The sequence below is a fragment of the Perognathus longimembris genome, chromosome 23, assembly GCF_023159225.1.
Source record: "Perognathus longimembris pacificus isolate PPM17 chromosome 23, ASM2315922v1, whole genome shotgun sequence".
Taxonomy (NCBI): Eukaryota; Metazoa; Chordata; class Mammalia; order Rodentia; family Heteromyidae; genus Perognathus; species Perognathus longimembris.
This window is the reverse complement of record NC_063183.1, coordinates 11,350,459-11,374,747: the sequence shown is the minus strand read 5'-3', so window position 1 is coordinate 11,374,747 and position 24,289 is coordinate 11,350,459. Positions and strand designations below refer to the sequence as shown.

The 24,289-nt window shown below is 50.3% G+C and overlaps 1 protein-coding gene across 9 annotated transcripts in view; it reads left to right on the top strand.

Moving 5' to 3' along the window:
- Positions 1-24,289, top strand: part of Clec16a (C-type lectin domain containing 16A) — a 150,871-nt gene that overhangs the window by 97,525 nt on the left and 29,057 nt on the right. For 8 of the 9 annotated variants that reach the window (XM_048333044.1, XM_048333043.1, XM_048333040.1 and 5 more), the window contains 3 exons: positions 11,524-11,675; positions 14,298-14,502; positions 16,442-16,609. In XM_048333044.1, coding sequence (XP_048189001.1) covers positions 11,524-11,675; positions 14,298-14,502; positions 16,442-16,609 — 525 coding nt within the window. Of the gene's footprint in view, positions 1-11,523; positions 11,676-14,297; positions 14,503-16,441; positions 16,610-18,407; positions 18,996-24,289 lie in introns of those variants that run through there. The other variant, XM_048333046.1, reaches the window with a different exon arrangement.

The following is a 24,289-nucleotide window of genomic DNA, read 5'->3' as shown; positions in this document are numbered from 1 at the left end:
GTTAGTTAGGCACAGCTGCGCAAACAAGCAACCCCTTGCACCTGACAACTGCCCACCCCTGTCACTCTGCCTGTGATGCCTTCAGCTTTCTCACTGCACTCAGCCTGGAATTCTGAGCATCCTTGCTCTGTGAGCCTGCTAGAGGCCAGCTAGAGGGGTCACAGAATTGGCCAAGAGACAGGTCTCTGGGGGTGTTCAGCCAACTGCAAGCTTCCTTTCTGCTTGTTACTTCCTCCTACCAATGTGTCCAACTTTTCCCCCTCTCCTTAATTTGCCCTTTCTGTCCCTGTGCCTGGATTCCACCAAAAAGCATTCAGCAAGAGCAGCCCAAGTCCACCACGTATATACAGCCAAGATGAAGTCACCCAGCTCTTGTTCTGAAAGCAGCTGATCTCTCAGCACACGAAGCCAGATGTCACTTTCCTGGCTGTTCCAGGTTCCTCTGACTTAGTGTAACCCACAGAATCTTTTAGAGGATCTAGGTTTGGCTTGGTGAACAAGGAGAAACTTGGACCTGACTCACTACCTGTATTTCTTTGCCAGGTCCGGCCTTGGATTTATCCTTCATCTTATCCACCACCCCTAGTTCCCACATCTGTATTTGCCCATAGCAGAAGGAATACTTGATGAGTTAAGAAATGAATAGGAAATCTTCTTGATTTTTTTTTCATAGCCTTTGCTCATATATAGTAAGTTCCAATCTGGGTCTTATTAATTTCTAATTAAGGTTTCAGCGAATAACCATAAGCAAATGCCTCTCATTTCCATGAAAGCTTTCCCTGATCCCCAGTTCCCAGACATGTACTACGTTCCATGTCACTCCAGACACGTCCCCATCTTCAGCAGCCTCCCCATACTGGCCTCTGTACCCCTGCATTTCCCAGACCTGCCTTGCTCACGTGTGCCTGTGACCCTTGCGGATGCCCCACCTATCCTTTGTCTGTGGAAGGACCCCACATCCTCGGCTTTCACCATCCAAGAGCACCGCTCTCACAGGTTGTTGACTCTCATGGGCATCCACATACCGTACCGTGTGTCTGTCCTTCTGTTCCCCCCATGAGCTGTCTCTGCCTCACAACCCTGGACCCACAGTAGACATGCTCCCAAGGGGAGTGTGCCACCATGCACAGTGGACAGAAGTTCTAAAAATCCTTGCCTTTCTGGAAAATAAACATTTCTTTTTCTTTCCTTCCCTCCTTCCTTCCTTTCTTCTTCTTTTTTTTTTTGATACAAATTCTCCCTATGCAGCTGAAACTTGAGATCTTCCTGCCTCAGCATCCCAAGAGCTGAGATTACAGGTTTAAACTGCCCCACCCAGCTATGATAAAAAAGTTTCTTAAATGTCCAAAGTAAAATGAATGAATGAGTAGGGCTCACTTTCTTCTTTTCTTCATGAATTTAATGAGTAGTTCATTTACAAGGTTTTTTTTTGGGGGGGGGAGGTCATTCCTAGGACTACCTAGTTCCTCTGAGATCTCTCTCTCTCTCTCTCTCTTTCTCTGCCTCTGCCCGCCCCCCCGCACACCTCCCCATTAAATACATAAAACAACCTCAGAGGGGAATATAGCTGAGCTTCTCAGAACTTAGCCTGTGTGAACCATTGTTCAATGCTTTAAAGAAGGCGTCTGCTGGGGTGTAGTATTGAACAGAAGTATGCTGATAAGATTTAGTTTCATATTAACCATATCACTTGAAATCACATGCTTTCAAAGACTTGCTCCAGTGCCAAAAGCTTATTGGTAATCAGGTCAAACACCAGGAATTCAAACCAGAAAGCAGGAAATTTAGTTTGCAAAGACTCCAGCTTTTGTTGAAGTCCAAAGGTGTACTTTGTCTCCAGCAGAGGTCTCTCATGTTTTACTGTCAATGTTTGAAGTCCACTGGATTCCCACACGCTAATTAAAAATCAGACTGCTGTGCCGGTAAGCATTCACTCTGTGAACTAATTTCTGCCAAACAGCTATAAATGTGTCCCCTGGTATGAAATTTAGACGTTCTTTCCCATCAGAAAAGAGCCATGTGGTTTAGTCTCAGCCTCTTCGATCGAGGCCCACCCAGAAAGGTCACTGCCCTCACTGAGGTCACTGAGCCTGGGAGATAGCCCGCCAGGCTCACGTGGGTCTTCACCAGCCCCTGCTGGGCTGTTCGGTGGCCATCTCCATGCCAGGCACACATCTCCACTTTACAAATACTATCTCATCTCCATAGCAACCGCATAGGGAAGTGCTGGGATGGTGCCCCATTCCCGGGGGGCACTTTTCTTGTGAAAAGCCTTGAAGAGGAAATAAATGCAAGAGAAGAGAACCTGTAGCTTGAGCTTCACAAACCTTCTAACCAGAAGGACAGAGTGGCGATGTGGCCACATTGGAGAGAAAACTGATGGTTGCGGCACCTCTCTGTGCCTCTACTCCTTTGTCCTTGACTGTGTCCATGGGGATGAAGCCATGTCCCCTTTAGGAAATGGGTAGACTACCTGGGTGACATTGAGAAACCTAGGTATTCTGCAGTCTTCTTGGAAATCTCAAGTCTTCCACACATTGCTTTGTCACAGAGCTACGGGGAACTTTATTTTCTCATGCTAACTGGGGTCGCTTTTAGAGAGGAAATTATGCAATGTTCTGTGTAAATGTGGCATTCTGAGTGAGTGTAGAGATAAGCTGGGACACCACTGCGTGGTAAGATGAGATCTGTGCCCCTGGTGGCAGGCTGGGTGTCACCTGATAAGGGATGTGCCATGCTGTACTTGGAATTCCTGCTCGTTCGGATCCTGTTTCTGGTAATTGCGTTTTCACCGAGCTGCATGCTGTGAACTTTGTGCAGTGTGATTAAGGGGAACAAAGAAGAAAGCTTTTTGCATGTGGCAGTCTCTGCTTAGACTCCAGCAGTGTAAAGAGCTGCCCAGAACATGTTCTGAATGTGTGGGAATAAGCAGGGGGGAGGGCCTGCTGTGATCTCTAGGAAATTTCAGAGGCAGGGGGTGGGAGGAGATGAAGACATGTGACTAATTGTCTTGGCCACTTTGTGAAAACCAGCCTTATATTTTACTAGGCATGTCATGTGCATTTCAAACAGAAAGGAAGGAGCTATGGACCCCACAGATTCAACGAGGCAGGTAGAGCTGAGCCAAGAAGAGCCCCACCCCAGGCTGTGGGTCCCTGGGACCAACTCCCAGCCTCCCCAGCCTCAGGTTTCTGGTCTGAGTAGGGCACTGATGCCCCTTCCTCCTCTCAGTTGTGGTTCCTGGGCCGCCCAGTTGTCACCCACCACACAGCAGGTGCTGGTCAAGCAGATGATAAGTTGATGTACCAGTGGCTACAAAGTGAGTGTTTTCATAGTATCCTTAGGGGCCATGGAACCCTCAAGAAACATTTAGACATTCAGAAATGACAAACTTTCACACTGTGGGGACAGAAGTCTTAAGTTGAGGGAAAGGCTGGGCCTGTAGCTCCAGCTCAGTGGCCCAGCACCTGCCTAACATGGAAGCCTGTGTGTTGACTGTGTGTGGGTACGACAGCTGCCAGGACTTGTCTGAACTTCACAGCAATCTGACCTAGGAAGTCAGCATCTCCCTCAACCTGTTATTTTTGAAATCCTTCCGGCATATAACCAAGTTATGCTATGAATACCTGTACTCCCACCATCTGCCTCCTGCCATGAATGTTCCACCATACTTACTGTAGCACTTGGCTTTTTGTGTGTATACATGTGCAGTACTGGGTATTGAACTCTGGGCCTTGAGCTTGCTGGGAGAGTACTCTACCACTTAAGCTATGCCTCAAGTTCTTTGCTTTTAGAATTTTTGTTTTTTGATTGCCACATAGGGTTTTTCCCAGTCCAACCTTGAATCATAATCCTCCTACCTCGACTAACCAAGTAGCTGGAACTAGAGCAATGCACTACCACACCTGGTTCCATCTTATTTTCTTTAATGTGTTGCTGCCCTCAGTACTCTTCTCTCTAAATAATACTCCAGCTTGTGTATCATGAAGTAGAGCTATAAAGTCATTTTATTACCCAGGCCTGCCGAGCAGACATCTGAAGGGAAATCACGTGCTCAGAGTCAACATGACGCTACAAAGTTGTGCCAGCCATCAGCCCCTCTGCCCCGACCTGTTCCATCTAGGACTGTGCTCCTAGGTGAGGAAGTGGGTCAGCACAGATCCAGGGAGCCAAGCTCTCTCAACAGTGTTCTGCCAGCTGCTCTTGGTACAGTCAACAGAGGCTGGCTGGTAGAGAAGGAAGCTCGAGGCCAGCATTCAGAGAGGCGGCCCCAGGGGTGGGGTGGGAATTGTAGAACCAAGCTGGAGGTCCCAGGTTCCCTGGGTGACTGGGTTTTAGCAAGCAGCCTCTTCTCACACCTACTTGCTTCTCCTCTTTGGAAACCCAAGGAACCCCAGCAACCTGTTCTCTCTTCCTTGGGGAGATGCTCCCCCACTCCCAGGGGAGGGGCCTGCACAGCTGCCCCTGCTGTGCCGGGAAGGGGAGCTTCAAAGAAGATGGAGTAATTGATTGCTGCTTGCAGCAAATAACCCATAAGCTGCTGCTGCGTTGATGGGGAAATGGTTACTTAATTTTCTTCAAAGGATTGATTTGACTGTCAGGAGAAGCAGCCAGCCTAATTGAGTGGTCCAGTTCACACCCCTCTCTCTGGAGTTCACAGGGACACAGGGAGGTCTGGGTGTTGTTCCTCATCCTCTCCTCACCTGCTGGGCTGCCGTGGAAGCCAAGCTGGCATTCTACAAGTATTCATGTGAGCTCCCAGGAAAATCTGACATGAGCAACTTCCCTATGACCCACAGGGCTGGACTTTTCCTTCTGTCACAGGCTTTGGATTGCAACCTCCCACCCGTTGTCTCTTGGTAAGGCCTATGCCTGCCTTTCCCTCCATCCCTAGTGACATGACTGTAGCCCTGGGGTGAGAGGGGGAGGAGGCCCTTCCCCTTCCCCCTTATCCTGTCTTTAGGGAGCCCTTCACTGCTGACTTCCCCTAAGTTGCTGTCAGAGTGTTGTTCAGTGCTACTAAGTACCATCTCACTCAGGCTTGTTCCCAGAGTGATAGGCCATCCTGCCTTTAGCCCTAGAAGCCAGGAAGGCTCCCCTAGGGCAGGGCAAGGATTTGGGCTCTTAGGTTACAAAAAAAGCCCGGGGGGGGGGGGCTGGGAATGTGGCTTAGTGGCAGAGTGTTTGCCTAGCATGCATGAAGCCCTGGGTTCAATTCCTCAGCACCACATAAACAGAAAAAGATGGAAGTGGTGCTGTGGCTCAAGTGGTAGAGTGCTAGCCTTGAGCAAAAGGAAGCCAGGGACAGTGCCCAGGCCCTGAGTTCAAGCCCCAGGACTGGCAAAAATAAAAGAACACAGGGTGTGGCTATCACCCACTCCGTCTTCCCTGCATGCTGGAAGAGAATCTTGAAGCTGGAAGGAGAAGCTACCCTTCTTGACTGCAGGAAAGGGCCACCAAGTGCCGGGTGCAGAGGGGACCCTGCCAAAGGCAGCCTCTTATCCTCTAGATGGCCTCACGTCTGGGCCCATTGGGGGCTTATGTCATCCTCTGGCAAATCCAGCTAGCATGCCTCCTTCGAGAGCTAGCCCTGGCCAGGGATGCCCCCTTCTTTGAAGGAAATTGGGGTAGGTTTTCTCTCTGACTTTGCCCAGGCTTCCATCAGCTTGCTTAGGTAGTGTGCCAGTCACCCATTATCAGGCCCCGTGCCCCACCACGTCATTTGTCACTTGGGCCCTGAGGGAAGTGGCTTGACTCCTGTAGTGCGTGTCTTCTGGATCATGGGCTTCAGGCGTCGTCAGGCAGGATCTCAGGACCTGGCACATCACTGACGTCACTAATGAAATCCCTGGGCCCACCTCCTGTCCCCAGTCCCGCCTGACCTCAGATGTGCACACGTGCCTGAAAGCCATTTTACTGAATTGCTGGACCCTGGCGGTGGCCAGCATAAGAAGCAGTGTATCACATTTCCAAGCCCTGGAATCGGCTGGCCTAGAGGTCCCTCTGTAAGGATAAAGACTTCCTTGATTCTAAATGTAGTTGGAGCCACCAACGCCAAGAATTAAATTATGTATTGGCATCCATATTTTATTACAAAGGGATCATTTAAATACAGCAGAAGTCAGTCAGCCCTGTGTATTGCTCACTAACAGGCTCCAGCCAGTCAGAGGGGGAGGCTTTCCCCCGGGGCCAAGAAGCTTTGGCCTCAAGAGGGGTACACCAGGAGACATGGATGCCTGCACCCCACCCCAATCACTTCTTCATCCAGCATTGCTCAGCCCCTACCAACCATGGGGAGGAGTGTCTCCTTAGGGACACCCCTCCCAACAATGAAGTAATGCATAGAAGGTTCCAGAATGCCATACATTGGGTTTAGGGAGATGCGGGAGAGTGGGTGTGGGGACACAAACGGATGAAGGGCCACAGCTTCCTTTCTGGAGAAGCCAAGGTCTGTGCACCTCACATCCTCCATGACCCCATAGGAGTTCTGGAGAAGAGCCCACACCTTGCTTCCTCATCTCCTTCCAGTGATGCTCACTGTGCACAGACATGGCTCGCTCCCCCAGCACTGCGCTGGGGGGGGGGGGGGGCTGAGCCCCTCTCAGACCTCAGCAGCACTGCAAGGACTTAGGTTTCCTTCTGTCAGCAAGGAGCCTGACACTGGCAGAGCTGTGGCCTGAGTTTAGGCTGTCTTCACCAGCTCGTCTGGATTCCTTCACAACAAAAGGTGGCTCCTTCACTGCTTTCCTGTCCTCCTCTCCCCGCGCATCTTCAACTCACGTTGGAAACAGTTGGCCTGGTTTCCATCCATCCTGCTTAATCCTGCAGGGCCTCTGAGTAGCCAGAAAAGTCAGTCCTAAGCCAGGCTTCTTAGGTGTGGCCTCAGGACCCATGTAGCATTGCTTCCACTGGGGCTTGGTGGGTCTAGATAATCACCAACCCCGCACCTAGGTTTAAGGGGAAAGGATGTCCACCCCGTCACACAGGAGGAGAGTCAGCCAGACTCACACTGTAAGAAGAACGTGCAGCGTGAGAAATAGAGAAAGTCTAGTCTGCACAGAAACTCATTTCTAGGCCCTTCTCATCTCTTCTGATATACCAAGGAGGAAGTCTCAGGTTGGCACTAGCTTTGTCTTCTACTTTCCAACTTGTGAATTTCCCTTGGCCGGGTGTGGAGGCAATTGCCTGTAATCCCAGTGCCTGAGAGACTGAGGTAGAAGGATGGTGAGTTCCAGGATGGCCTGGGTTACATAGTGGCACTCTGTCTCACCCAGGCAAGAGTAGACTTTAGGCTATCATGAATTAAGTGCCTTTTTCTCTCCGATACATTTTCATAACTTTATCAACTGTAAATCTAAGTTTCCATACATGGTAATGATGTGATGTGAGTTTATTTTATAAAACCCAGTGCCTAAAGAGAAAAACTAACAAAGTACAAGGTCTGCCTTGCTGGTGCAGATTTACACATATGTGCATGCATTCCAGAACATTCCATCCACCAGTGCAGCAAAAGCTTATGCACAAGCTGATGGCCCATTCACTCATGGCATTCAGAGGCCATGAGGTGGTTGAAAGCTTGCTGGGAGATGTGGCTCAGTGGTGAAGGTACAGCACGGGTGTGTGGCTTGCCAGCAGTGGTGAAAATAAAAGCAGGACGTGGCCATGTGAACACTGGGAAGCAGGCGGGTGACGAGAAAGCCACACAGCAGTTGTCTCTGGGGAGGCAGACACAGGAGACATACTGTCCACTGTAAAAAAAAAAAAATTATATACACACACACATGTGCCTTTTAAATTGAGAGTTTGCAGTATGTTATCTAGTCAGAAACTGATAAGCTTGGTATCTTCAAATCAAAGAAAATGGCAAATCTTCCCTGCCCTCCAATGAATAAAACAGAAGGCTGTGTCTAGGAGTGGAGGGATGCATTCCCTTCCCCCATGGTGAGGTTCCGCTGGGAAATGTGCCACCCTCAGGGTTCTGGGGTTCAGTGGAGAGGCCCACCATCCCACTGCCCTGCTGCAGACCTTCTCCCTCCCCACAATAGACACCTCGCCCATCAGCCCTGCCTGTGGGAACTCCACCTCTCCACTGGACCCTGAGCACCTCAGGTGGTCCCAAGCCGCATGCTCAGGCTGGCTGCCTAGTGCCTGGCGGTGGCAGGGTCGGGTCCTGAGGAGGCGCCTGGACTGCGCACATGAGCTGGAGCCAGAAGCTGGAGCTGGCGCCCCCAAGCCCAGCTGCTTTGGAAGTGGTGTGAACAAACCAGGGTACCATGGACACTTTCTGCCATCACCTGGCCCTCCATGACTGCCTACTGCTCTTGTGATCAGACAGCTTCTTTCCCAGGGTAGTCCCCAGAGGGACAAGAGACACCCCCTTTTCCCTCACTCAATTGCAAGTGTGCAGATAACATGTCTTTGCATTGGAAAAACAAAACACTACGTAGCAGCTAAGTTCACCTTGCACTTCACTTTTTTTAATTGACATGTTCTTGCTCTTTCACCTTCTTGCTCTCTTTCACTTGGGGGCAAGGGGTGGTACTGGGATTTGAACTGAAGATCTCTTGCTTGCTCAACTTGCTTGCTTCTGGCTGATGCTCTACCGCTGGGGCCACACTTCCAGCTCTGTTTTTCTGCCGGCTGTTTTGGGGATGGAGTCTAGCAGACGTTTCTGCCCAGGCTGGCTTTGCATTGCCATCCTCTGGGTGTCAGTCTCCTTTGTTACTAGGATTACAGGTGTGAGCTGATGGTTTCCAGCTGGAAACAACCCTCAACATACTCCTTGTTGCCAGGGTGGCACCAATTAAATAACATATATTCAGGCATTCCCTGACTGCTGACATTTGCATCTTTTATAGACCCACAGACTGCTTTTGGTGTCTCTTGGCCCCTACATCGGAGTGTTTTTCTTGGGAACATACATATTGACAGGTCATAGGATGTGAAACTTTCATTTTTAACAAGTAATGCTAATTTGCCCTTCAAAATGGGCAAATAAATTAATGTAGGTTAATGTATTCTCCTGTGGCTGCCTTTGAGAGTGCCAGCTCTAGCGTGTCCTCTGCAGCACCTGATGCTATCAGGTGCTCTGCCAGCCCACAGATGGCAGATTCTATCTTGTTTTGATTTGATTTCTGATTTCTCATGAGGAGCAAGCATCTTTGGGTGTCTGTTGGCTGTCCCTGTACCCTTGGGTGAATCCTTCATATTTGTCACTTTCTTTACCTCATCATGTAAGCCATTCTCCTATTTGTCTTCTGATGGTTTCTAGCAGGATTTTTGGTGTTTGGGTTTTTTTCCAATTGTTATTTTGTACTAAACTGGGAATTGAACTTAGGGCCTTGTACTTGCTAGGTGGATACTCTACCACTTGAGCCATGCCCCCTCCCCAGCCCTTTAGCTTTTACTGTGTGTTTCAGGGAGGGTCTCATACTTGTGCATAGGTCAGCCTCAAACTGTGGGCTTCCTACCTCTACCTCTCAAGTATCTGGGATTATAGCATGTATCGTCATGCCCAACCCCAGCAGTGTTTATTGATCGAGTCCTGGTAGGCCTTACTCTTTGAAGCTGAGTTGTTGGGGAGGAGCCAGGAGACTCAGTTGGGCACAGAGGGCTAGAAAGCAGCATGTGTAGAAAGGCCAGCAAACCTCGTGTGTCCTGCACGGCCTCTCCCGGCCACAGGCTTCTTCTGAGAACCAGGCCAGGAGGCTCCCAAGGCTGTCACACACGAGGTCCTGTGAGGTCCTCCCTCCTATTCCAAGCAAATCTGTACAAGCTGGCATAGCCAGCAGCTCCCCTGAGACACTGTGACCATCCAAATGCAATCAGCCTGTCCAGAGGGACATGGCAGAGAATGCCCAGGGCGACATGACAGGGGGTGCAGGAGTTCCACAGGCAAGTTACCCCAAAGCAACATCTCCTTATCACCCTGAAGGATGCTGTTGTGCCAGGGTCTGTGCACACCCCCTCATTTCTCCCTAACTGCCCCATGACGTGCCGAGCATGCAGAGAGCAGGCTCCCACCCGGGGCTCGCAGCATTGCAGTTTTCTTCAGAAATCTCCCCATTCTCACAGAGCTTTGATGTCTCAGTGGCTTCTCTGAATGCTCTTCCTCTTTGAGGTGCTGTCCTTCCTTTTTCACTCTTTGTGGCAGGGGTGGTAGTTCTTCCCACTGCAGCTCCTAAGGCGGTTTGCTTTACAAGGGGGTCACCTCCCAGGTCCACCGGCTTTCCAGGCCCCTCTAGTGGACCAGCTCCTCTGCCAGTGCAGGCAGAGGGGGAGGGGAGCCAAGCCGTCCTGCCAGTGGAGCAACTCCCAAGCTGAGGAGGGAGGAAGGAAAGAGAGAAAGGGAAAGAAAAAGCACCTGTTGTTTTTGTTAGCACTGAGAAAATGTTCTAAGTCTTGACTAAAGACATAAACCCTAGTTACCACAAAGAAAGTGCTTCTGCCAATGAGTAAGATGGCTTTTGTTCCTGATACTGCAGACTAGGCATCCAGAGAAAGCCACTCAGGCTGTAACTAGAAGTCCCTGAACAAACGCCTCCACAGTGAGGGACCTTCCTCCAGCTCCCCAGGTGCTCAGCCCTGCTTTCGGGCCTCCAACCCTCTGTTCCCAGCTCTTAGTGGCCAGATGCCCAGTTATAGTCTGGATGCTGTTACAAAGCAGGACTCTTGCGTCCTTATCTACACTTAACTTAGACAAACAGTGTCTCCATGGTAAACTGTCTGGTCCATAAGAAGCCTGAGACATTCCTGGGATTTTGCCCATTGTTGTTCTTGTTGTTTGTTGTTGTGTTGGTGCTGGGGATTGAACGCTAGACCTTGAGCATGCTTATTAGGCATTTAACCACTGAGCCATACCCTCAGCCTTACCTACTTTTTTGTTTTGTTTTGTCGTTGCTGTTTTTTAATCAGTCATGGGGCTTGAACTCAGGCCTTGGGCACACTGTTTGTTCCTGAGCTCTTTTTATTCAAGGCTATCACCCTACCACTTTGAGCCATAGCTCCGCTTCACTTCCCGGTTTGTTTGGGGATTTTTTTTTTATTTTTATTTTTGGCCAGTCCTGGGGCTTGAACTCAGGGCATGGGCTCTGTCCTTGAGCTTCTCCTTCCTTGCTTAAGGCTAGCACTCTACCACTTGAGCCACAGCGCCACTTCTGGCTTTTTCTGTTTATGTGATATTGAAGAATCAAACCCAGGGCTTCATGCATGCTAGATAAGCACTCTACCACTAAGCCACATTCCTAGCCCAACATGTTGGTTATTTTTCAGCTAAGTAAGTTGGTTTGTGTGACATTTGCATCAGTGTGCATTATTCACATTTTTCAGTGTAGGAATCTGAAGCTCAGACACCTGCCTGGCATCACTGGCTGAGAAGCAACTCAGACCCAGCTCTGTGTGACTCAAGGCCCGCACTTAGACCCAGGAGCGCCACTACCCAGCAGACCGAGAGGCAGCTGGGCATCTCCCTGAGGCTGGGCAGCCACCTTGGGCCTCATTCTGCTCTCTGTTCCTTACTCCCAGATAACAGTGACTTGATCGCCTGCACGGTGATCACCAAAGACGGCGGCATGGTACAGCGGTTCCTGGCAGTGGATATTTACCAGATGAGTTTGGTGGAGCCTGATGTATCCCGGCTTGGCTGGGGAGTGGTCAAGTTTGCAGGCCTTCTACAGGTAAGGTGGAGTCTCTTCTCCATGAGCTGAACAAACGAGCACCCCAGATTGCCAGATTTACATCCCGTTTCTGGAATATGTATTTGAATGGACACTAAGAAGAGCCAAAACATGACACAAATAAGGCCAGGGCCTCATGGTCAAAACCTTCAGTGCTTATACCTCCCCTGAAGTATCAGGCTGCAAGAGATCCCCTTACTGTTTTTTAACTTGTGCCATCAGCCTTTCATAGCTGCAGGTTCTACATTTGCAGATTCAACTAAGCATCCATCAAAGTCCTTGAAAAACACTGTGCTGCTCTAAACATGTTCTGACTTTCATCATTAGTTCCTTACTAGCCTTTTAAACACAGCATGTACGCTGAACTAGATATTTACGTCACCTCAAGAGGATCTAAAACTGCATGTTTCATATGAGGACTGGGGCAACTGCAAATTCTGTGTCCTCAGAAAGCCCTGGAACCAGACTGCCTTGGTACTGAGGGGCAATTGGACATGTGCTGGGATGTGTGCATTAGTTATGGAGTCATATTCACACACATGCCAGGCCTGGCTTCCTTCACTTAGTGGCACGCTTTGAGAGCTTGTTGTTGTTGTTGTTGTTGTTAACTACTGTGTGACCAGGAGCCCTGCTGGCTGGTCCTGGCTTTGCACCTTTTCAAGCAGTGCTGTTATGAATAGACTCACTTAATGCACATGGGCAGGATTGCCTAGGCAGATAACCAAGAAGTTGGGATGTTCCTATTTTAAGTGAGGATAGATAAGGTCAACTTCCCCTAAAATGACTATTGGCTCCAACACTTTATGAGAATTCTCTTTTTCCTCACACCCCTCCCTGCCCAGCATAGAGTAATCCTAAATTACCAAATGTCCAGTTGGAAGTTGGGACTTTTTTAATGTTTAGCAATACTGTACTGTAGTTGACTAATGCCAGCCCAGTCAGTATTGAAACAATGAGCCAGCAGAGTTGAGAACAGCCTTCCAGATCACACCTCTCCCATGCCCTTATCCTTGGATTTCCAGCAAACCGTCCCAGCTTGAGCATCGTGGTCCATTTCCTGACCATGCACTTGGGCTTCCTGGAAAGATCCTGCCCTGGCTGGCCCGCAGCATGACTGGCTGTGTCCCACTGTCCCTGAGGACTGCCCACATGTGTGAGACACCACCACAGCAGCCTCGTTTTCAGGATCTTCCAGTTTAGAAAATATCTGTTAGAGCAGATACCTGTAATTCTAGGAGGTGAGATCTGGAGCATCATGGTTTAAATCCAGCCCAGGCCGAAAAGTCCAAGAGATTCCATCTCCAATTAACCAGAAACAAGTTGGCCTAGAGATGCAACCCCAGCGGCAGAGCTCCAGGCAAGTCGGCAGGAGACCCTAAGTTCAAATGCCAGTACCAACAAAGTAAATGAATAAATAATTTAAAAAATCTTTTAGAGAGGGTATTAAGAAAAAAAGAAATCTTTCATTAAAAGAAACCCTTCATTGCCCCAGGCACATTACACAGCTACACTAGGAAGCATAAATAGGAGAACTGTGGTCTAGGCCGGCCCAGGCAGAAAGCAAAATCCTGCCTCAAAAGTAACCAGACAGGAAATAAAAAGGTGGAGGTGGGGCTCAAGTGAGAGAGCCCGCCAGCAAGTGTAAAGCCCTGAATTCAAACTCTAGTATTGCCAAAAAAAAAATTATTTTAATGAATAAAGACTTGCATGTAAGACATCCATTATGGTGACTTAGGCTTCTTATTTATCTCGACTTATGTTCAGTTTCTTTTAGAATTTAGTGTCAGGAAAGTGTTTCTCTCTCACAAAGGATTAATGCACATCTCCATCTGATGATGAAAGCCACATAAACCCTTTTTTTTGGTCCTCTTCCAATAGCCACTATTTGTCAGGTTGTCACAACATACCAAGCTCCCTAATGGGAATTCTATTCCTCACTGCCCCATTTTGATGCAGGTGATGTTTCCAAAGTGCCTGTGCCCGATGCAATGCCTGAGAACGGTAGCCATCGTCCCCTGGGAGCCTCTTCTAACACCTCCCTCCTCCCCTGGCCTGTCCTCCACTTCCTTGCCAACCTTGAGGAAGTGGATTCTCCATGCAGAATCATTCTGAGGTTTTATGTGGAACTAACCCCGTCATACTTGCTGGTCCGCCCAGCTTATTCAGAGTCTTCCTGGTCCTTTCTGTTCTCAAAGATGCAGAAAAGGATGCCAGCCATGCCCTGTTCTGAAGTGAAGTGAGCAGATGGGGATTGTCCCTGAGCTCATGCCAGGGTTGTGGGTTTGCCAGCTGTTTCCCAGAAGGAAGAATTGTTGGACTTGGCCTGTTGAGCTGCCAGTGACCCTTTGAATGAAAAGGCCAGTGGGCCTTTCTGCTCATCTATGCCTCATAGGAAGGGCCACAACCAGGCACCATGCTGGCCTTAGTCCCTTCCGAGCGCTCTGCTGCCTACCCTATCTTCTTCTTCGGTGCCCATCCTTGACAATCAGACTTGAGAGTTGATTGTCTCCCATGGGACAAAAGCATAGTGGAATTAGGGATGCCTTTCTGGATGCGATGTGGTCCCACAGCCCTCCCCCCAGGTCTGACACGCACCCTGGCCTTTGTCTCCTCACTCTGCAGGACATGGAGGTAACTGGGGTGGAGGATGACAGCCGCGCCCTGAACATCACCATCCACAAGCCCGCCTCCAGCCCCCACTCCAAGCCCTTCCCCATCCTCCAGGCCACCTTCATCTTCTCAGACCACATCCGCTGCATCATCGCCAGGCAGCGGCTGGCCAAGGGCCGCATCCAGGCGCGGCGCATGAAGATGCAGAGGATAGCTGGTGAGTGGCCTGGCCTGGTACAGTGTCTTCCTGGTCCTCACTGGAGACACAACCACAGCCCTGGCATGTCCTCTAGGGGAGGGCGCGTGTGGGTACACATTGGCCCCATTTTAGAGGAATGAGAACCCCAGGGGTTTGCTGTCCTGAGAATTTCTATGGCTGCAGGGGTCCTCTGCCATTTCTCTGCCACCTCACATGTGGATTTGTAGGGCCTCTTCTTCCCATTTATAGAAGGAGAAACTGAGGCACCGTGACTTGTCAGACAAAAACAAGTTGGCAGAACGAGTTGCTGCTCTAGATCAGTTTATTTGGTTGGTTTGTTGTGCTGGGCTCTAGGCCAGCCCAGCAAAACTTTCTTCTCTAAAGGTCCCCTTCCTCTCCCTCCCCAGCTCTCCAGATGGGCTGCCCTGCTTGGCAGGGGGCTACAGTCCAGCCATGAATTGGGAAGTTTTCCATTTCACAGGGTTTGGGGCAAATTCACAGGAAGGTTCTGGGCTTTCTTGGCAAAGGTACTGTTGATCTCGCAGGGGCGGAGCCACAGTGGTGGGGAAGGATTCTGTCAACTCCTGAAACATCGACAGCCTTCTGGCACAACTGCCTTGGGTTTGCCAAGGCAGGGTCTCCGGACATGGCAGCCTCAGAGGTTTACTGGCCCTGCCTCGGAGCCTGGGTCCTATGCGGTCCCTTTTCTTCTACCCAGCTCTACCCTTGGCCTACAGAATCATTACAGAAGCATGTTGTAATGTGCAAAAAGACTTTAAATCATTCAGCCCTTTCCTTCTTTGAAGATTTATTTTCTGACTTTTTTTTTTTAATGTAAAGCCATTTCTCATAGCTGGCACGAAGGCCAAATATTTCACTTTAAAATTGAGAATTATGCTGTAAAGTGGTTGTTAGAACTAGCGCCTTGGGTAGTTCTTAAATTGATTTTAAAAGGCCCCTCTGAACTGATATACCAAGAGATTTGTTTATGGAGGGGAGGGTAGCAGCCATGACACATAAACACTCATAAATACACACATACATACACACACACACAGTTGTGTGTACACACAACTTCTTCCCTCATATGAACACACTCAGCATTCTGCATCATGGATGAGAACCTCCAGAACACAGTGGCCTCTGGAGTGAACATGCACAGACCTGCCTCTTTGTTGTTGCTCCCTGTACAATGCAGTATGGTCACTTTTTCCAAAGCATTGATCTCATTGAGTGTTAGTTATCCCGAGGTGACTGCCAGTACAGGGAAGCCATGTGGAGGACAGACAGACACAATTCCATTTATGTAAGAGACTTGAGCAGTTGCAGTTGTCCATGCTCTTGGGTCCTGAGGCCCGTCCCCTGCAGATGCCAAGGAATCATTCACAGAGGTAGAGATGGAGAGAGAAACGTACATATGTGTGTATATGTAATTGTGTGTGTGTGTATATATATATATATTTTTATATATATATGTGAGTATGTATTTTTCAGGGTAAGATTGGCCCCATTTGTATATAAAGGGTCTTTTGAAACATTCTCACTTCGTGGCCCAGGTTAGTCTAGAACCCATGATGTTCCTGCCTCAGCCTCCCAAATCCTCTAATTACAGGCCTATGCTAGCCTATCTGGCCTGGTGAGCATCTTTGTCAAAGGTCTTTGGAAGCTGAGATCCCAAGGTAAATGTTAGCCTAGCAGCCATGCTGTCTAAGAGCCAGGTGCAGAACCCTCCCTTCTCGGTCTCAGCCTTGGCCTGAGGCCCTCACCAGATGCCTAGTTGTGTTTTGTAATTTGAGCCACAAGGGGATTGGTATTCTGCTGGTGTTTCCGGTTCAAGGCTGTCTGCCTGGCATCTTCCATGTGCCATGACTAGCAGGGCCATGGCTTCTAAAGCCTGTCCTGAGTCTCCTCGTTGCCTGTCCCCTTCCCACACACTGAAACTGTGGTTTGATTTTAGCCCTCCTGGACCTCCCCATCCAGCCAACTACTGAAGTCCTGGGATTTGGGCTTGGCTCCTCCTCATCCACCCAGCACCTGCCTTTCCGCTTCTACAACCAGGGCCGGCGTGGCAGCAGTGACCCCACAGTGCAGCGCTCCGTGTTCGCATCCGTGGACAAGGTGCCAGGTAAGGCGGGGCCTGTGTGGCCTTCCTCAGGCCCAAGTTAACATGAGCCCCAGAAGGTAGCCCAGGCTTTCCCTCGGCTCCTCTGCAGCCCAGGTTCCAATTTCCAGAGGTTCTCTGGGCATGTGGAATAGCTTCTCAGAATTGAGACTAAGAAATTTCTTGGAAATTTCTTAGAAATACTTGAATTATTAGTAATGAGGTTGTGGGAGTGATCTCCCCGACGGAAGCTGACTAGGAGATAGTGTATGTGGTTCCTGGTACCAGAGCTGAAAAAGTGGGACTTCCCAGGAAGCCACTCTGCCTGGTCCCTTCCGTTCCAACCCTTCCTCTGGGAGCCCTTCCTCCCTGCACTCCTCCCCCAGAAGAAAGGGGAAGGGAAAGGTCAAGGGCACTTTGGCTGAGCAGGAGTTGCTTGTCATTCTGATGTCACAGGCTATAAGTGTGCCCGTATGTTTGCCTCAGATCTGCCATCCCTGGAAAGAGGGGGGAAATGGGGCCCTTCTCTCCACTACAAATCCTGGAGAGAGGCCAGGCTTCCGGCCACCTCCCCCTCCACAGCCAGGGCTCCAGCTGGAGTTGCAAGTGTTGTTCGCTGCTCTCAAAGTGGGGTTGACATAAGAACATACAACCCTAGGAACCTGCTCCAGTGCAGGTCCCTGTTCCAGAGTATCCGTGCCACATTCCCCACCTGAGATGATTTTCTCATATCTGCATCATATGTACATGTACGAACCTGGAACACAAATAGCTATAAGCTCAAAATGCAGCCATCTGGTTTTGATGTGAGCAGTGAGACCCTGGTTACTCTGAGGCAGATCCCATTGTTGTGATTTATGCGTGGCCTTCCACAAGTGCTCACTTGAGCGGCAGGATGCTTCTGTGTGTCAGCAAGCACAAACCTGGGGCTACACCCTGTGTGGAGACCGCACCTCACTTGATGCCAGGGCAGCTTCACGGTGGTACCTACGGTGGCTCTGCCCTCCTTAGCTGCTGTGTGCTACTCCAGCATCTGTGTGGATCGCAGCATCTAGGAGAGCCATAGGGGTCACAGTGAGCACTCTTGGGGGTGTCTTTGTGTCATCGTACTGATCTTCACGTGTCTGTGGGGTAGATTGCCAAGTCAGAGGGGGAGAGGTAGGTCTCTAGCCTTGACACATGTAGTCTGGACCTGACTCTAGATAGTTCCCTGTTCACCATGCTGCCACAGCCTGTGACCAGCTCTGTTCTGAAAGATGAACCTGAGCTGAGAGCTATAGCGACTGCCTGCATTTCCAGCTATCAGGTGTGAGTAAGCTCTGCCCTTCCAGCCTCTGGAATGCCCCCAGCCCAAACTCTGGAGAGAGACGATGGATTGCTCAGACAGGGGAGTCTAGGTCAGCTTCATAGAGACTGGCCTGGTGAAAAACTCTTGGTTTGGGTTCCTTTCCATTAGAGACTCACTGGCTCAAGAGAAAGCCCAGGCCTCTTTCTGTTCTAATCTTTTATAGAACACAAAACTAGGCAGAGCTGAGTGCCGCGTTCTGTAGTGTCTGCACATCAGTTCCATCGGAAGAGTGTGTGGTGATGACTGTGTCCTCGTCCTGTCCTGTTCCTGGGCCTGGGCCTGCCAGGCAGGGCTGAGGGGCATACCTGGCTCCCCCGATGTCCTGCTGGTCCCAGACCAGGCCTGTGAGGCTGTGCCCACAGACACCGCAGCATGTGACAAGGCACCTCCCAAGGTGGCATTACCCCACCCCACCCCAGAAGTGCCATGCAGTATGGGGAGGGCACAGGACAGGATCATTTATGTCCCCCTCAGAGAGAAGCCTCACTACCCACCCGCCTGCTGCAGCTGGGCCCCTGAGCACATGGCAACCCCGGGGCCTCCAGAGGGGCAGCGGGAGGGAGTGCTGGGTGGAGAGCTGTCACAGCCCCTCCCATCGCCACTGCCTTCTCAGCACCGCAGACTCTGCTTCCAGAGCTGCACCCCTGTGTGTCTCCCTCAGAAGACCCCTGTCCAGACCCTCCTGAGCCTGGAGCAGCCTGTGGTTTCCCCTGCCTTCAGCCTCACCGCTTTCCACTCAGACAACTAGATCTTTTCAGAACATGGGTGAGATTGCGTCGTGCCGCTTCCTGCCATACAATCTTCCAAGCTTCCTAAGACACATACCACGAAATACATGCATCTCCTTCTTGTCTTTTTTTCCCACACAGCCCAGTTTTTCATACCTAGTATATATGTATAGTACACAACACAAGGTTTTTATACTTAGCACATATGAGTGCCTGATAAAGGAGTGTGTGTGTGTGTGTGTGTGTGTGTTCATGTCCATATATGTCCTGGGTGCTGAACTCAGAGCCTGGATGCTGTCCCTGAGCATTTTAGCTCAAGGCTGGAACTCTGCTATTTGAGCCACATGTCTACTTCCAGCTTTTTCTGGTTAATTGGTGATAAAAGTTCCATGGCCATTCCTGTTCAGGTTATGATCCTCATAGCTCAGCCTACTAAGTAGCTAGGATTACAGACCTGAGCCCTTGGTGCTCAGTAAGATTTCTTGAGTAAATGAATGGATGGATAATATACTAGGAAACTAACATTTCTGATCCTTTGGCTTTCAAGTGTATAACTGATTTGATCTCACATTTCAGTTCTCTATTGGTAGGAGACTTGTCTAATTTAATACCAGCCTAGCTTTTTGAGGACTTGTATGCCTAAGCATTACTTACTGGGGAGGTTTTTTTATGGGTACCATAGGAATATAGATTAGGTAGCTCAGAAATTTTTGATCAGCATTCTGATCTGTTAATAATGTTCCCTTCTTACCTATGGGGTGAAGAGGAGGGGGTGGGACTTCCCCATGGATGATTTTGGTTAGGTTAAATATATTCTGAGTTTTTCTTTATTACCTTATTGTTGTTTTAAAGGTGATGTACAGAGGGATTACAATTACATGAGTCAGGAATTGAGTCTATTTCCTTTCACACAGTGTCTTTCCTTCCCTTATTCCCAGTCCCTCCCTTCCATCTCCACCTATGAGTTACATAGTTCACTTTCATCAGTGTCCAGTGAGCTCCACTGCTGCACTTCTTTTGATCTTATTCTATTCCTGAGACTAAGTTTGAGGCTCCCCCACCTGGCCCCCGAACCCTCCGAGCCCTGGGTGTCTGCAGCTGCCCCTGCCGTCAGCGCCACTCTGTCCTGGGCTCAGGACACCCTCACACTCCGGGAGGCAGACAAACCCAGAGAGCTCCCCTGTGTGTGGGTAGAGCTGTCTGTACTAGAGAAATGCTTCTAGAAATCACTTCATAAATCCATTGTGTATAAACAGAACATGGTTTTCTAGAAATAATTTTTCCAAAACAAAACCAAAAAAAGTTGTATAATTTTCATGCTTACTTAACAAAAACCAGCTGCTCCCTCCTCCCTGCTGCTGTCAGTCGGTCATGCCCTTGCCTGTATCCCCAGGAAAAGGAATATAGTGCTAGGGAAAGGATCATTTACTGTTTTTAGGAAAACAGGGATTCCCAGAACACACTCTGAAAACCACTGTGGTGCCTCAGGGCCTTTGCATAAGATGCCCTTGCCTAGATCTTAGGTGACTGCCTCCCACTGTCTTCTCAAAATGAGCTTATGTGCTGCCTCCTCCAAAATGCCTTTTCTGAGCCAGCACGGGGGGAGGGGGGGAGAGGGGCAGGGGGGGGTCACGCCTGTAATCTACTCAGGAGGCTGAGATCTGAGAATCATGGTTAGAAGTCATCCTGGACAGGAAAGTGCCTGTGAGACTTTTATCTCCAGTGAACCACCAGAAAACTAGAAGTGGAGCTGTGGCTCAAAGTGTTAGGGCACTAGCTTTGCGCAAAAGAACTCAGGAACAGTGCCCAAGCTCTGAGTTCAAGCCCCATGACTGACCGAGAAAAAAAAAAAAAAAGACCTGGTTTATTTTCTTCATGACATCAGAGTTTCTTTCCTGACATATTTGTGTGCCTGCCCATGGCCTTTCTCTGCCATGGAAAATGTCACCCATATGGATTCTTGGTTTACTGCTGGATCTCAGGTCCTAGCACTAAGGCCTTGGTGATTGAAAGTAGTCTCTGACAGCCTTGGCACAGACCCGGCAAAGGATATTCCCCCGAGGCACTAGACATTTACTGGTGAGTCTGGGATGCCATGATGAAGGATGTGAGATCTCTGAGACCCCATTTTTCTGTCACCAGTAAGGGAGAGGCACCCAGGACAGGTGTACCCAAGCCATCGTTCAGGGTGTCTGCACTTCATAGCTCAGCATCAGAAGCTTGGCACCTGCCACTGTGGGCCAGACCCCTTCCACCTTCCACGGTCCCTGCCAGCAGGCCTTGTCCTGTGAGGATACATCTTCCCATCCCCGCTGCCATCCCAGGGCTTGTCCTACAGTGCTGTCTCTGTCCTGCAGCAGCTGAAAATGTGGTACTCGATGAAGATAGACCTCCCGTCTCCCTGGGGCAGGCACTGAATGAGAGGATTAATCACTACCTCTGCTTCTTGGCCTGTTCTATATCCTCTTTGCCCCACAGTGCTGGGCTTGAGGGAGGCAGCCGCTTGGGCCTGGCACTGTCAGGTCTAAACTCAGCTCTGCAGATCCGGGCCTCCTCAGACTTCTCTCTGAGCAGAACCTTCCATGTTAAATGTCTCTGCTGAGAACCCTCCTGGAGCCTGCCCCAGGGGCCCCAGCCCACCCCAGGCCCTCTCCACCAGACAGCCATTTTCACTTCTTCCATTGGAGTGAAATTCACAGCACATAAAACTGACCATTTGAAAGTGAACAATTCAATATTACGCTGTCATCACCTCTGCTAATTGCAAAACCTGTCCCCACATCCAACCCCAAGCCGTTAGCTGTCACTCCCTGTCCCTCCTCTCCCCACCCTCCCAGCCTCCAAGCTGCTTTCTGTCTGTACACTGATGTCTTCCAAGCAGGAGCTGTGGTTCAGTAGTACAGCATTTGTCTGACACTAAAACAAAACAAAAAAAATAGATTTGCCTGTGCTAGATAGTTCATTCAAATCCTAGTGAGTGCAGTGGTCCTTTGCACCTGGCTTCCTTCATCCCACAAAATGCAGGCTCCTCTGTGCTGTAGCAGGTGTCAGCATTTTCCTCTTGCCTAGGTCTGGATGCACCCATCTTCCATGGATGGCCAGCTTGTTTCCACGTTTGGGCTGCTGTGAGCACTCACATGCACACTGTTGTTTTGACCCCTGTTTGTAGTTCTGGGTGTTTACCCAGCATGGAAGCTGGGCCCTGGGGAGCATGCAAGCTGGGCCAGGTCATTCTGCTAAAATTGCCATATGTACTTCCTGTTTGCTGCCGTGGCCTGCACTAGTGTGGAGGGACCTGCCCACCAGGACTGATGCCCCCAGGACTGGAGGTGGGGTGAGGAGGGGGGCACTCGGGGAGTCTGTTCTTCCCAGACCAGCCCCCCTGTGAGCTGGTCTCTCTGGACTTTTGTCATGAGGGCCTTGCTTCCTGTCCCAGCTTTCTGCAGGGTTTGGGAGCCATCAGTCTTGGGACACACATTTAAATCCTCAGAGAATCTGGCAGCTGCTTTTCACATGTTATCTTTATCAGGCAGACAAACAAGCCTTATCAGCTGCCCAGTCCGGAACATGGCTAGTTCTGTAGAAGAGCCAGCCTTCCTAGCAGTCTGTGTCAACTGACAGAGCAGGAACTTAGTGATGACAAAGCTGGGAACTAGCTGCAGTCCTGTCCAGAGGAGACTTGGGCAAGAAGAATACCATGTTCAATTCATAGGCCTTAGCTCCAGCTCCCTCCCCTGGGAAAATAGATGAGGTGCTAATGTCATCTGGGGGAGGGGGAGTCCCAAAAACAAGGGTTTTAGGACTGCTATTTTTCTTGTTTCCAATTATAAAACTGCAACCAGTCCTCTCCTCCCAGCTCCCAAGGCAAAAGTATCCTTTCTGGAGTGACACAGGAAGGACCTTCTGCCTCAGCATTAGCTCCCTGCCCAGAGGGGCCTGAGGGCCAGGGACTTACATTCTCTGCCTGCCCTGAGGCCTTTCTTCCTCCCCACCCCCCAAAGGAAGTCTACTAAGCTGCTAAGCACTTTGTGTATTTATGTATCATTCTCCTGTGATCATTCCAGCCCCCTCTCTCCACGGGAGAAAATGACCTGCCATGGTCACGTGAAGCACCGTCCCCCACCCCAGCAAGACAAACGGGAGCCAGAGGCTCTGAGCCCCACCATACCAGACCCACCGCCTTGTATGCCCAGGCATCACACATCTGAAGTGAACTGCCCCATTCTGGCTTTAGAAATACAAGCTCAACTATGGCGGGCTCCACCTCCTGTCTCTGTCTGTTAGAGGTGGGTATGGCAGACCCTTTTCAGAAAGATGGCCTTCACCAGCAGTGTGCCCTGCCCCGATCTTTGTGCCCCAAGTCCTTGTGTGTGAGACCTGCCCCTCGGGTCCATACAGACCTCAAAGCGCTGCTGCAGAAAGATACTGTGTTTGGACCACCAGGTCTGGACCAGGCTGGTGGTGCAGGCTCGCCCCTTCCTGCCATGAAAGCAACAAGCAGCAGCAGCTACCGCCCCTTCCAGAGGCTTGGCCAGTTCAAGCAGGGCCCACGCTAGATCCCACACACCAGGTCCCTGAGCCAAAGCCATGGGGGCCTGCCAGGGATCCCTGTGTGGCACTTGTCCCCAGGGCACTTCTCCAGGAGTCTGCAAGCTCTCGCAGGAATGGCACAGAGCAGCCCAGGCACCTTGCCGAGAAGGTGAAGGGAGAGAGGAGGGAGTTCCTGAGAACTGAGTGTTGTTTCGCAGCTCCAAAGGATGACTGACCTCTGCCTGCAGCGGGGCCTGTGCCCAGGAAGACAGTGTGGGGTGCAGGGGACATTGCCTGGGTACTCATGGAGAAGAGCATGGAGAGCCCATGCAGGGGAGCGGTGGGGTGGGAAGACCCCCCAGCCTCCATTCCAGCGCATGTGACCCTGTCCATGCCAGGTTCCCAGCAGGCCTCTGTGGGCCTGGCTCAGTGGAGCAGGCAGCTCTACTGTACCCCGTGTGTGCTCATGGCAGCCCTGGGCCCACGATCTGGGTTCAAGTCCAGCCTCCTGCCTCCCACCTGCACTGTTTCCTTGACCTTGGACTGCTTATTATAAGTTCACCTAGCTGGGCCTCCATTAATGCACATGAAACCAATAGGACGTGCAACACGAACGTGCTTAACGTTAACTCCTGAACTGTACACAGAAATGGTTAAAGAGGAAAATGGAAAAACATGCCAGCCTCACCCCCACCCTTAGGCCTTCCAGCTGTGCGCCTGGCCCCTATGAAGTGTGAAACAAAGGTGAGCTACGTTCAGTGTTGATTGTTTGTGAAGCGCCAACTGTGCAGACCCAGAATAACAAGTGAGTTTCCTCCCTCCCTGGAAAGCATGAACTGATCGCCCCTCTGCAAGGAGACTCCCGTGGTGTCCAGAAGTGCTGCTTCCCCCCAGCTTCCTGAGGAGATGAGGCCATGAGCCATGGTTCACTGGCATGGGTCCCAAAGAAAAAAAGCAAGAGCAAAGCTGTGGGGTGCAACAACAGGCAGGACTTTCCTCCTCACACCAGAGGCCTGATCCAGAGAAGTTTGGATATGTGCCACAGTCATAGCAGAACCAGTAATGAGCACCCACCCTAGCCTAGCCTCCAGAGGCTGC